This window comes from Nerophis lumbriciformis, linkage group LG14 (assembly GCF_033978685.3).
Source record: "Nerophis lumbriciformis linkage group LG14, RoL_Nlum_v2.1, whole genome shotgun sequence".
Taxonomy (NCBI): domain Eukaryota; kingdom Metazoa; phylum Chordata; class Actinopteri; order Syngnathiformes; family Syngnathidae; genus Nerophis; species Nerophis lumbriciformis.
The window spans coordinates 17,747,585-17,761,436 of NC_084561.2; the positions used below are offsets into that span (position 1 = coordinate 17,747,585).

Sequence of the window (13,852 nt, forward strand, 5' to 3'; positions counted from 1 at the left end):
TATCAGCAGTGGCTTTACTCTGAGCTCCTCCCGAATGACAGAGATTCCCACCCTATCTCTAAGGGAGAGCTCCGCCACCCGACAGAGGAAACTCATTTCAGCTGCTGGTCCTTTCGGTCTCAACCCAAAGCTGATGACTGTAGGTGAGGATAGGAACGTAGATCGACCGGTAAATTGAGAGCTTTGCCTTCCGGCTGAGCTCTTTCTACACTACAATAGATCTATACAAGGTCCGCACCACTAGTGCAGTGTACATGGGCTAATGTATCTAGTCTGATCATATTTCAGATTACAATGTTACTGTGAACATGGGCCCTGAAAAAAATGATCCGATAATGACATGTGTTTTAATGCATTACACCTTAAATCGGAATACTTTATTTTGACATGCGCATCACATACAGATAACGGAAGTCGAAGACGAAGAAGCAGTGACTTCTGCTGTAAAAAAAAAACATGGCTCTGTACATTTCTGCTTGTTTGACGTCACATTACGTATTCGTACATTTTTCCTTCTGTTCGCTACTTTTGTTTTACCTCTCTTTTTTAAATGGAGCTGTTCTTTGCACTCCATGTGATATGTGCAGTTTTCCACGCATCTTCATGTTACGACATTCTGTGTATGTGCCTGAGGCTAGCAGTTAGCACTTGCAGTAGCTATACGGTCGTGAACTCGTTGAGTTGACAACTGGATTCTTTCTTTTATTGTTAAACCTACACATGACATGCCAGACCATACTTTTGTTTTTACTAGTCTCAGTTTTAGAGCAACTAACTGAACAGTATATAGCGCTACTTCTGTACATATTGAATAGCGGGAGACAGCAGCAAGACAACCGCTTTATTCCAACACTATTAAATTTAGTCCACCCTCCACCACTTAAGTATAGCTGATGTCAAAGATATGCGCAGTAAAGATCATTTTGACCCGAATTTCGGAAAAAGTGTTTTCATGCGGCCTAAACAACCCGTCTTGATCTGAATGAAATTCTGATCCAAACCTGTGTGATCAGGTCAAGATATTCCGAATAGCGTGTTGACATGATGCGTCATGTCTTGTTTTGTGTTGTTATTTTTTGCAGTTTAGTGTTGGTCCTCAGCGCGCCTTCCTATGTTTGAGTCCAATTATTTTCCAGCGTATTCTCCTTTTTCTTTACTTTCTTGTTGCTAGGTGCGCTGATTAGCCGTACCTGAGTTTGTTTGGTGATGAGTGTTCCTACCAGCTGTTTTCACTAATCACGGCTCTTTTATATACCCAGCTTTGCCACTCACACGACACGGGTACTTTGTTCGCTATCGACAAGTTATATTCGGTGCAGTCGCTTTTGACGACAGTAAGTTTTTGTATGCTACTTTATATTTTACTTTAAGTGGCCTATTGCTTCCTGTGCACACTTCCTAGCTGCCTGGTCCCCTTTATAAAAAATGTTAGCATTACTCCTTGTCGATTAAAAGACTCTTACCTGCACTCTGCTTCTCCTGCCTGTCTTTCCACATCCTGGGGAACACGACCTCGCAACCATGCAACCTGATCATAACAGAAAGTACTCGCCTAACTAAGTGTTCGACTCCCTTTCACCTTCGCTGTTTTCGGAAGAAGAATCACTTGAGGAAGCTTTTCCTTCCAAGACGATGACGGCACTCCTCTCTGAGCTGCCACCTTAACGTGGTAGAGGAGTTTGCATGTCCCAATGATCCTAGGAGCTATGTTGTCCGGGGGCTTCCATGCCCCCTGGTAGGGTCTCCCAAGACAAACAGGTCCTAGGTGTGGGATCAGACAAAGAGCAGCTCAAAGACTTCTATGGAAATGCAAGAACCGAGACTCAGATTTCCCTCGCCCGGACGCGGGTCACCGGGGCCCCCCTCCGGAGCCAGGCCCGGAGTTGGGGCACGATGGCGAGCGCCTGGTGGCCGGGCCTGTCCCCATGGGGCCCGGCCGGGCACAGCCCGAAGAGGCAACGTGGGTCCCCCCTCCAATGGGCTCACCACGCATAGCAGGGGCCATAGAGGTCGGGTGCAATGTGAGCTGGGCGGTAGCCGAAGGCAGGGCACTTGGCGGTCCGATCCTCGGCTACAGAAGCTAGCTATTGGGACGTGGAACGTCACCTCGCTGGGAGGGAAGGAGCCTGAGCTAGTGCGCGAGGTAGAGAAGTTCCGGTTGGATATAGTCGAACTCACCTCAACGCACAGCAAGGGCTCTGGAACCAGTTCTCTCGAGAGGGGCTGGACTCTCTTCCACTCTGGCGTTGCCAGCAGTGAGAGGCGACGGGCTGGGGTGGCAATTCTTGTTGCCCCCCGACTCAGAGCCTGCATGTTGGAGTTCAACCCGGTGGACGAGAGGGTAGCTTCCCTCCGCCTTCGGGTGGGGGGACGAGTCCTGACTGTTGTTTGCGCTTACGCGCCAAACAGCAGCTCAGAGTACCCACCCTTTTTGGATTCACTCGAGGGAGTACTTGAGAGTGCTCCCCTGGGTGATTCCCTCGTTCTACTGGGGGAATTCAATGCTCATATTGGCAACGACAGTGAAACCTGGAGAGGCGTGATTGGGAAGAATGGCCGCCCGGATCTGAACCCAAGTGGTGTTTTGTTATTGGACTTTTGTGCCCGTCACGGATTGTCCATAACGAACACCATGTTCAAGCATAAGGGTGTCCATATGTGCACTTGGCACCAGGACACCCTAGGCCGCAGTTCTATGATCGACTTTGTAGTTGTGTCATCGGATTTGCGGCCTCATGTTTTGGACACTCGGGTGAAGAGAGGGGCGGAGCTTTCTACCGATCACCACCTGGTGGTGAGTTGGCTGCGATGGTGGGGGAGGATGCCGGACAGACCTGGCAGGCCCAAACGCATTGTGAGGGTTTGCTGGGAACGTCTGGCAGAGTCTCCTGTCAGAGAGAGTTTCAATTCCCACCTCCGGAAGAACTTTGAACATGTCACGAGGGAGGTGCTGGACATTGAGTCCGAGTGGACCATGTTCCGCACCTCTATTGTCGAGGCGGCTGATTGGAGCTGTGGCCGCAAGGTAGTTGGTGCCTGTCGTGGCGGTAATCCTAGAACCCGTTGGTGGACACCGGCGGTGAGGGATGCCGTCAAGCTGAAGAAGGAGTCCTATCGGGTTCTTTTGGCTCATGGGACTCCTGAGGCAGCGGACAGGTACCGACAGGCCAAGCGGTGTGCGGCTTCAGCGGTCGCGGAGGCAAAAACTCGGACATGGGAGGAGTTCGGGGAAGCCATGGAAAACGACTTCCGGACGGCTTCGAAGCGATTCTGGACCACCATCCGCCGCCTCAGGAAGGGGAAGCAGTGCACTACCAACACCGTGTATGGTGTGGATGGTGTTCTGCTGACCTCGACTGCGGAAGTTGTGGATCGGTGGGGGGAATACTTCGAAGACCTCCTCAATCCCACCAACACGTCTTCCTATGAGGAAGCAGTGCCTGGGGAGTCTGTGGTGGGCTCTCCTATTTCTGGGGCTGAGGTTGCTGAGGTAGTTAAAAAGCTCCTCGGTGGCAAGGCCCCGGGGGTAGATGAGATCCGCCCGGAGTTCCTTAAGGCTCTGGATGCTGTGGGGCTGTCTTGGTTGACAAGACTCTGCAGCATCGCGTGGACATCGGGGGCGGTACCTCTGGATTGGCAGACCGGGGTGGTGGTTCCTCTCTTTAAAAAGGGGAACCGGAGGGTGTGTTCTAACTATCGTGGGATCACACTCCTCAGCCTTCCCGGTAAGGTCTATTCAGGTGTACTGGAGAGGAGGCTACGCCGGATAGTCGAACCTCGGATTCAGGAGGAACAGTGTGGTTTTCGTCCTGGTCGTGGAACTGTGGACCAGCTCTATACTCTCGGCAGGGTCCTTGAGGGTGCATGGGAGTTTGCCCAACCAGTCTACATGTGCTTTGTGGACTTGGAGAAGGCATTCGACCGTGTCCCTCGGGAAGTCCTGTGGGGAGTGCTCAGAGAGTATGGGATTTCGGACTGTCTGATTGTGGCGGTCCGCTCCCTGTATGATCAGTGTCAGAGCTTGGTTCGCATTGCCGGCAGTAAGTCGGACACGTTTCCGGTGAGAGTTGGACTCCGCCAAGGCTGCCCTTTGTCACCGATTCTGTTCATAACTTTTATGGACAGAATTTCTAGGCGCAGTCAAGGCGTTGAGGGGATCCGGTTTGGTGGCTGCAGGATTAGGTCTCTGCTTTTTGCAGATGATTTGGTCCTGATGGCTTCATCTGCCCAGGATCTTCAGCTCTCACTGGATCGGTTCGCAGCTGAGTGTGAAGCGACTGGGATGAGAATCAGCACCTCCAAGTCCGAGTCCATTGTTCTCGCCCGGAAAAGGGTGGAGTGCCATCTCCGGGTTGGGGAGGAGATCTTGCCCCAAGTGGAGTTCAAGTACCTCGGAGTCTTGTTCACGAGTGAGGGAAGAGTGGATCGTGAGATCGACAGGCGGATCGGTGCGGCGTCTTCAGTAATGCGGACGCTGTATCGATCCGTTGTGGTGAAGAAGGAGCTGAGCCGGAAGGCAAAGCTTTCAATTTACCGGTCGATCTACGTTCCCATCCTCACCTATGGTCATGAGCTTTGGGTTATGACCGAAAGGACAAGATCACGGGTACAAGCGGCCGAAATGAGTTTCCTCCGCCGGGTGGCGGGACTCTCCCTTAGAGATAGGGTGAGAAGCTCTGTCATCCGGGGGGAGCTCAAAGTAAAGCCGCTGCTCCTCCACATCGAGAGGAGCCAGATGAGGTGGTTCGGGCATCTGGTCAGGATGCCACCCGAGCGCCTCCCTAAGGAGGTGTTTAGGGCATGTCCGACCGGTAGGAGGCCACGAGGAAGACCCAGGACACGTTGGGAAGACTATGTCTCCCGGCTGGCCTGGGAACGCCTCGGGATCCCCCGGGAGGAGCTGGACGAAGTGGCTGAGGAGAGGGAAGTCTGGGCTTCCCTGCTTAGGCTGCTGCCCCCGCGACCCGACCTCGGATAAGCGGAGGAAGATGGATGGATGGACGATGACGGCATGGGGGCGGCTCATGACAAAGCTGACAGAGGCTGAGAATCGCTACCTTTCCCACACTCAACGCACCCGAAGGTCGTTCCCAGCGCTCTTCCCGCAGGCGCTTCCTCTTTGCCAGACCCAGACAGCTGCTTCTGCCCTGTTGTCTGTTTACGCTGCCTGGGCCGCCGTCCAGCATGCGGATCCGTCACAGCCTAGCGACGTCACACCCCCAACGACTGAGACGGCGCACTCAGATGACGTTACGACACGCAACGCTTCTTGTTTTCCTGATCCCATGAGTCAACCCCCACATACGTATTGGCAATAATTCTACTTCTGCTAACAATGTAGACGTTGTTTCAGGGGCTGATGCAGCCAGTCAGCCTCTGCCCCCACAGGCCTGAAGCTACGCCTTCCAAGGATCAAGCTCCGCCCACCTCACCCACCGCCCTCCTCGTCAGCCACCAATGTGGCCTCTCCATTGACGCCCCCGCGCCATCAGCAGCCATTCCCAGCACTTGGGCGTGGACCAAAAGTGGTGCTGAAAAAGTATTCCCGCCCATGTCCACCTCCTCGTCTGTCACGTATGTGGCCAGTCATGGACGCCCGTTGTGCCATCAGCAGCAATACCCAAGTTTGCCTCTTTGGGCGGCTAGTTTGTGAATGCCCGCCTCGCCAGCTGCAGCAGCGTTCCACTCCCTGCCGCCACCTGACTCGGCCGCAGTGTTTTCGGGGACACTTGGCCTGGCGACCCACCGCTAAGTCCTTTCTCCACCCTCCTGTGACTTTGGACTTCTTTTTGTTCTTGGTATATCTAGAATCCGTCCCTTAGGTGTGTGTGTTTGTGTGTGTGTGTGTCATCTAGTTTTGTGCTTTTGTTATTTGTCGCAGTTTAGTGTTGGTCCTCAGCACTACTTCCTATGTTTAAATGTATTTATTTTCCAGCGCGCTCTTCTTTCAGTTTACTTTCTTGTTGCTGGGTGCGCTGATTAGCCGCACCTGCCTTTGTTTGGTGATTATTGTCCCCACCAGCTGTTTTCACTAATCACTTCTCTTTTATATACCCAGCTTTGCAACTCACACAGCACGGGTCCAACCTACTACCGCCAAGCAGACCAAGCTCTGAAACGATAATAACAAGGAGCTGACCAACACAATCAGGCGGTCAGGTTCCCCATACTCTTTGAGCACTCCCCACAGGACACAGGACTTGACCAAGATGGCAACTTGTGCGCGCGGCTAAAGTGGTGTCTGTGTTTGTCCTCACTAGATTTTGTTTCATGTTTAGTCTTTTTAGTATTGCTTTTAGTAGTCTTATTGGAGTTATCTTTAGTCATTTTTAATCTTTTTACAAAAATTTTTGCATGGAGGATTGTGGATGTTGTTTGGGTACAGTGTTCAAGCTCACCGGGGCGTGTGGCTTCTGCTGCAAGCGGCTGGGGTTTGGGGCCTGTCCATCTACACCTGAACACTGGTGACCTGTATGCCGTTGTTGCCTACTGCGCCGACAAAGTCTGCTTCTGCGTGTCTGTTGGAGTTCGTCAGGTCGATTTGCCTGGGCCGGGAAGCCTAAGACAGTCGCTGGTGTAGCATCCAAGACTCCTAGATCCTAACCTGTCCGGCGTCGTGGCTTGCTGTCCTGCGCTCCTGCTCACGTCGTGCCTTTTGGGTGCCATCGACCCATCTGCCTGGACCGGGAAGCCTGGTGTCGACGGCTGTTGTGGCGTTCTGGGTCCTGGTCTGTCTGCCGTCGCCTGTTGTCAGACTTCACATTCTTCACGTCTTTCCTGGTAGGGACCGCCACATGCTGCCTGGACCGAGAAGTAAGGAAGGCGCTTCTTTCTTCTGGTGCAAGGAATAGTTTTTCCTTTTTCCTGTTGCCTGAGACCGTGGTTGGTCTTTGTTGTTTGTCGTATTTTGTTTGCTGTGTTGCCTTGTCGGGTCTGAGTTCCTTTTTACACGTGACGTCACGCAACGTCATTGTCTAATCCAGGTACCAAAAAAACAAAAAAACAACTTGGATATTCCTTTTTTTGTGATACATTGGAATCAGCATGTGTCATTCAGTAACTATTCTCCTCTTTTTGACTTTGCTGCACCCATTAAAGAGCTATGGACACTTGAATAACAATCACCTAATTGTGAAAAATGTTGGCACATGCCCTATAGCTTCTCTATATCCAGAGCAACCACCAATACAATTGGAAAATTACATAAATCTGTCTCCAGCTCTGCCCAGAGACCTACCAAAACTCTAATGTTTATTTGCTTTATATAAGTATCTCTCCAATCCATAAAATGGAGGGACTTCAGCATGACAAAGAATTAAAAGTAAATCTATTGCTAAGCAGAGGTTGTTGATTGCTTTACTTCTACTTTTGTCTGGAAATGTGTAACCAAATCCTGGACCTGAGCTTCAGTGTCCCCAGACACCCTCTGATTTTAAATCACTGTCCGGGCTTAAATATGTTCATCTGAATGTACGGAGTTTACTACCAAAGATGGACATGGTCAGAATTTGGGTGAAGTTAACGGGGGCAGACGTTTTGATTTCGTAAACTTGGCTCACTAAGTCGATTACAAATAAGGACATTAACATTAATGGGTATAATGTTTACCTCACCGATAGGTCAAAAAAAGGTGGGGGTGTAGCTATTTATGTAAAATCCAGAATTAATGTTTCAATTGTTCTTTCCCAGTCATCCATCCATCTATTTTCTACCGCTTATTCCCTTCGGGGTTGCGGGGGGGCGCTGGAGCCTATCTCAGCTAAATCAGTAAACAAATGGAATTTTTGGCTGTGGATGTAGAAATAGTAAAATCATTACATATTACTGTAGTTGGGTGTTACAGGCCCCCATCTGCTTCAAGGGAGGCGCTAGGGTCATTAAAACAGCTTTTAGATAAGTTATATTACACTGAATTACTTAAGTCAGGAGATTTTAACTGGGACTGGTTAAATGCAGCTTCTGATTAATTTAAACAGTTTTTTTATTCTGTTAATCTCACCCAGTTGGTCAACTTTCCCACCAGGCCTAATCCCCAAATTCCAGATAAATATACCTTAATTGATTTGATTTTAACTAATGTGCCTCATAAATTCTCTTCCTTGGGTATATTCTGTAATAATTTGAGTGATCATTGTATTGTTGCTGCATGTAGAAATACTTGGATTCCGAAGTGAAAACCTCGTATTGTTTGTAGAAGGAATCTTAAAAATTTCAATAAACAAGCTTTTCATCATGATTTGCATAATGTGGACTGGGAACCTACACTATATTGCCAAAAGTATTTGGCCACCTGCCTTGACTCACATATGAACTTAAAGTGCTATCCCATTCCTAACCCATAGGGTTCAATATGATGTCGGTCCACCATTTGCAGCTATTACAGCTTCAACTCTTCTGGGAAAGCTGTCCACAAGCTTGCGTACTGTGTTTATAGGAATTTTCTACCATTCTTCCAAAAGCGCATTGGTGAGGTCACACGCTGATGTTGGTCAAGAAGGCCTGGCTCTCAGTCTCCGTTCTAATTCATTCCAAAGGTGTTCTATCGGGTTCAGGTCAGGACTCTGTGCAGGCCAGTCAAGTTCATCCACACCAGACTCTGTCATCCATGTCTTTATGGACCTTGCTTTGTGCACTGGTTCACAGTCATGTTGGACGAGGAAGGGCCCGCTCCAAACTGTTCCCACAAGGTTGAGAGCATGGAATAGTTCAAAATGTTTTGGTACCCTGGAGCATTCAAAGCTCCTTTCACTGGAACTAAGGAGCCAAGCCCAACTCCTGAAAAACAACCGCACACCATAATTCCTCCTTCACCAAATTTCACACTCGGCACAATGCAGTCCAAAATGTACCATGCTCCTGGCCACCATCAAACCCAGACTCGTCCATCAGATCGCCAGATGGAAAAGCGTGATTCATCACTCCAGAGAACGCGTCTCCACTGCTCTAGAATCCAGTGGCGACATGCTTTACACCACTGCATGTCAGTTTACGTGGCCTACCACATGGTGGCTGACTTGCTGTTGTTCTCAAACTCTTCCATTTTCTTATAATAAAACCTACAGTTGACTTTAAAATATTTAGGAGCGAGGAAATTTCACCACTGTTTTTTTTGCACAGGTGGCATCCTATGATAGTTCCACGCTGAAAATCACTGAGCTCCTGAGAGCGGCCCATTCTTTCACAAATGTTTGTAGAAACAGTCTCCATGCCTAAGTGCTTAATTTTATACACCAAGTGATTAGAACACCTGATTCTCATCATTTGGATGGGTGGCCAAATACTTTTGGCAATATAGTGTGTAAATCTATGTAGAGCTCGCTTGGACATTTTTCAAAGGAATTTTCAAAGACATTTTCATGCAAATTATTAATAAACATGCACCTTTAAAAAAAACAGAGTGAAGGGACGAGAAAATCCCAGTTTTTCTCCGTAACAGGCAGATATCATTCATGAGTGTATTAAGGCATGGGATAAGGCAAGACAAAGTAACTCTGCCACTGATTGGTCATATTTTAGACAGCTTCGAAATCAATGCACTTCCCTTATCAAAAAGGCCAAATAAGAATATTTTTTTGTCGGTCACTGAGAATCTCAACAACCCACAGAAATTTTGGAAAGTTATCAAATCTCTGTCTGTGAATAAAAACACAGCAACTTTTCCCACATTTGTACTTCAAGAATCAGTGCCAGTTTATGATCGAACTGAAGTCTTGAATTGTTTTAACCAGCATTTTTTATCGTCCGGTTCTCTATTTGACTCAAAAGGGACAACTATAGGAAATCCTTGTACAGACTCTCCCATGTTTTCTGGAGATCCTTTTACTTTTACTTGTCTTGAAGTGCAGAAATTCCCAAAGACTTTAGACCACAGAAAATCCCCCGGACCTTGATTGAGCCTTATTTTTTCTAAAGCTGGCAGCGGATTTTGTAGCTGAGCCACTTTCAATTATTTGTAACCAGTCCGTTAAAAACAAAGATATTCCATCAGTTTGGAAATCAGCTTTTTTTTCTCCTCCCTTTGTTAAAGGGAGTTGATCCAGCAATTCTTTCTAATTATAGGCCAATATCAAATTTTGTGTCTAATCAAAAATTTTGGAATCTCTTGTTTGTGATCAGTTGAAATAGTTCCTCTCTTCAAATAAAATGATTTATAAATATCAATCAGGCTACACTGCTACAATGAAGGTGGTAAATGAAATCATTGTAGTGCTTGATAAAAAACAGTACTGTGCCTCACTTATTATTGGTCTCTCCAAAGCGTTTGGCACAGTAGACCAAGCTATTTTAAAACACAGGCTGTTTCTCATTGGACTGTCAGAACATACGGTCGCTTGGTTTTCAAATTATTTAGAAAACAGGACCCATTGTATTAAATACGAGGGCCTTTGTTCAGAAAATGTCACTGTTCATAAAGGGGTGCCACAGGGATCTATATTGGGGCCTCTCTTTTTTATTTTATACATAAATGATCTCGAACAACATTTCTCTGATGCTAATATGCATTTTTATGCTGACGATATAATTATTTATTGCTCTGGATCATCTGTTGATCAGGCTGTTAATTCCCTGCAGAAAACTTTTGTCGCTGTGCAGAATTCACTTATTGACTTAAAACTGGTTCTCAATGCTGACAAGACAAAACTGATGCTGTTTTCCAAACATAGGAAGGTGCCTCAAACTCCCCCGGTAGTGTCCACTCTTGAAGGGAATGTTATAGAAGTGGTGAATATAAATACCTTATTTTTTAATTGATGACTCTCTCACCTTTAAACTTTTTATTGATCAACCGGTGAAGAAACTATAACTTAAATTGGGGTTTTTCTTCCATAATAAGAGATGTTTTTATTTTGGTGCAAAATAGAACCTTGTCTCTGCCACATTTTTATCTGTGCTAGATTATGGTGATCTTTTATATATGAATGCTATTCATTCCTGTCTTCAGATGGTCGACCCTGTTTACCATGATTCTTTGAGAATCATCATAAACTGTAGAGCAATGACACACCACTGTGACTTGTACTCCCAGGTGGGATGGCCTTCTCTGTCTAATCAGAGACAGTGTCATTGGTACACTTTTATTTACAAGGCTTTATTGGGACGGTTGCCCAATTACATTTGTACATTGATTACACAGAGAAGTACGAACTCTTATGCACTGAGATCCAACGATCAGTTGTTGCTCTCTGTCCCTTTTGCTCGCACTGAGCTAGGGAAAAAAAGCTTTTGTCCATGCAGCTTCTTTTGCTTGGAACATGTTACAAAGAGACTGGAAACTGACATAATATTATCCTTAAATGCTTTTAAAACTAAACAGAGCATTTGAAGGAACCTCAGTTATCTGTAACTGTTTTACTAGATGTCCATCCTGTCATTTTAATGTGTAATACGAATGTAATTTTATGTGTAACTTTGCTGCCTCTTGGCCAGGACTTCCTTGAAAAAGAGGCTTTTAATCTCAATGGGATTTTTTTCCTGGTTAAAGAAAGGTTAAATAAACTTTTAAAAAAGCCTTTTCCAAATCTACAAAGAACATGTACCGGTAAACTGGGTTGGGAAAAGCTATTATAAAAGCTAGAGGTGGTGCAACGCAGTACTAGTTAGGTGTTGTAGTGTTTTTTGTTTGTTTTTATGATTCCCTAATTTTACTCATAATTAAGTAATTCCATCATTTTCAATCTGCTTTATCTAAAAAAGAAACTGTTTGCCGACCACCACAATTTTTTGTCTTGGTTTCTTTCAGTGGTTCTCAAAGCCAGAAAGTTGCCATTTGAAATGACTATAGTTTTGTGTCATGTCTGTTATCTGCTTTTTTTCTACAACATTAAACAACTGAATGAACACCCTCCAAGATTGATGATTCCATAATTTTTGCCAGGGGTTGCGACAATGACTTGGAATTAAGTTTAAAAAAAGAGCTTTGATGTATTTAAGATATGTTTGTCATTTGATTTGAGCTTATCTTAGCTACATTTGATGTAGAATAGCTGTAACTTAGCTAACTACATTTTCTAAGTAGCTTGCCCAATAAGCAATAAAAAGTTATTGTTTTTTTTACCCAATTAGCTTTCATTGGAAAAAAAGCACTTTTAAATAGTGTGTTAGAGGTGACATAAAAAACCAATTCACATTTGAATGGCAATCTATTTGACGTTTTCAAAGTTTTTAGGCCATTTTGTTGCTTACTCTCTGCAGGTATACATCATATGTCAGCAGTCAAAAGGAGCTTTTGTAACCTATAATCTCTTTTGAAAAGGTTTAATTAGAATACTGTATAGAAACCAAATATTGCGAGAATTAGTTTGAATAGAAAATTGTGTTGAATCGAAAATCAATTCTGAATTGAATCCATCCATCTATGCATTTTCTACCGCTTGTCCCAATCGGGGTCACGGGGGTCCTGGAGCCTATCCCGGCTGCTTTTGTGCGGAAGGCAGGGTACACCCTGGACAAGTCATCACCTCATCGCATATGACCCCAAAAATTGGAATCACAGTGAGTCGTTAGTTGTTGTAAGATTCACATTCTTATTGTATATACTTTTTCTCCTTAGCTACAAATCCTGCCTTCCTAAGTCACACCGCCACGACATTCAGAAACGGAACCGCCTGGACCGGTATCGAATAAAAAACACCCTCAAGCGTTTTCTAAAGAAACTTGGAAACTGCTCAGTGGACGAGTGCAGCTTGAAACTGAAATACCTGGTTGAACTGGCTGGCATCGTTCCAACCTTAGGGAATGAAGTCTACTGTGTGAGCGCTGGTTCTTCCCATTCCAATGGAATGTTCACTCACGTGAGGGTCAGCGGGGAAACTGGCATTCAAACCAGTGGAGGTTCTCAGCCTGATGGCTTCCTGGTGAGACCAACATTAAGAGATGTTTATTTTTCTTATTTGTTTCTTTAATGATAAATTTGAAATATTGAATATAATTGAACACTTAACTGATAAGAAATAACCATAAGTATTTTTGTCTAGGCGTGGCAAGCCTTCTGTGATTTCCAGGACATTGTTTCCATCAGCATCAAGAGAATATCCCACGAGCATTTTCCCCAAGACAGCAGGATGGTGACCGTTTGTCGTCATGACGACCGATGCCTGGTAAAAGATTAGCCTTGAAGTGCTACCCTCTATATCAAAGTAATCCAAGTCTTTGTTTTCATGTTTGATTTTGCTCCAAAGGAAGCCAACTTTCAAAGTCTTAGAGAAGCGCTATCATTTGTGTCGCTTGTTGACGGTTACTTCAGACTGACCACAGATTCCAGCCACTACTTCTGCCAGGACGCAGCCCCCGAAAGTATTCTGGAAGGTATCAAAAATCATTGCCATGGCCCAATCACGTGAGTTCTTTTGAAAAATAATGATTTTGACAACTCCAACAGAAACTTAGAATGACTATACAGTATATACTTGATTAGATCAGAGTTTGCAGTCGACAAGTTGAAAAAATCCGGAGGTAATGGTGGAACATTCCTACTCCGGCAGAGTCCCAACATCTTTGATAACTTCTTCCTCACAGTCTGTATTCAGGTAAATCTTCCTTCTATGACAATCTTCCTTTCCTACCTACCAACCACAATATTGTGACTATGTGGAGTTTTTGTGTCTTCAGACATCCCTTGGACTCGATTATAAAGACTGTCTCATCATTAGAAATGACTGTTACCGTCTTCCTGGTGTTCGGCAGTCCTTTACCAGTTTGAGAGAGCTCACCAGTTTTTACCAACAACACAAACTGCTGCTGGATAATATTCCAGCTAAACTCGTCCATTGCTGTCCACCGCGACCTAAAGGTATGTTGCTACTTCCATATCATGGTGAAGGTTTTCAAATGATTTCTAAATACAGTGATGCCT

At 45.7% G+C, this 13,852-nt stretch overlaps 1 protein-coding gene and 1 long non-coding RNA gene across 2 annotated transcripts in view; one reads left to right on the forward strand and one right to left on the reverse strand.

The window, feature by feature from the left end:
* The window catches only part of jak3 (Janus kinase 3 (a protein tyrosine kinase, leukocyte)), a 39,145-nt gene that overhangs the window by 6,931 nt on the left and 18,362 nt on the right, over nt 1-13,852 (forward strand). The window contains exons 6-10 of the mRNA XM_061941910.1: nt 12,551-12,854; nt 12,975-13,097; nt 13,179-13,336; nt 13,415-13,526; nt 13,609-13,789. Of these exons, the coding sequence (XP_061797894.1) occupies nt 12,551-12,854; nt 12,975-13,097; nt 13,179-13,336; nt 13,415-13,526; nt 13,609-13,789 (878 nt within the window). The remainder of the gene's footprint in view (nt 1-12,550; nt 12,855-12,974; nt 13,098-13,178; nt 13,337-13,414; nt 13,527-13,608; nt 13,790-13,852) is intronic.
* The window catches only part of LOC133616552 (uncharacterized), a 45,464-nt gene that overhangs the window by 6,204 nt on the left and 25,408 nt on the right, over nt 1-13,852 (reverse strand). The gene's annotated exons all lie outside the window — the stretch shown is intronic.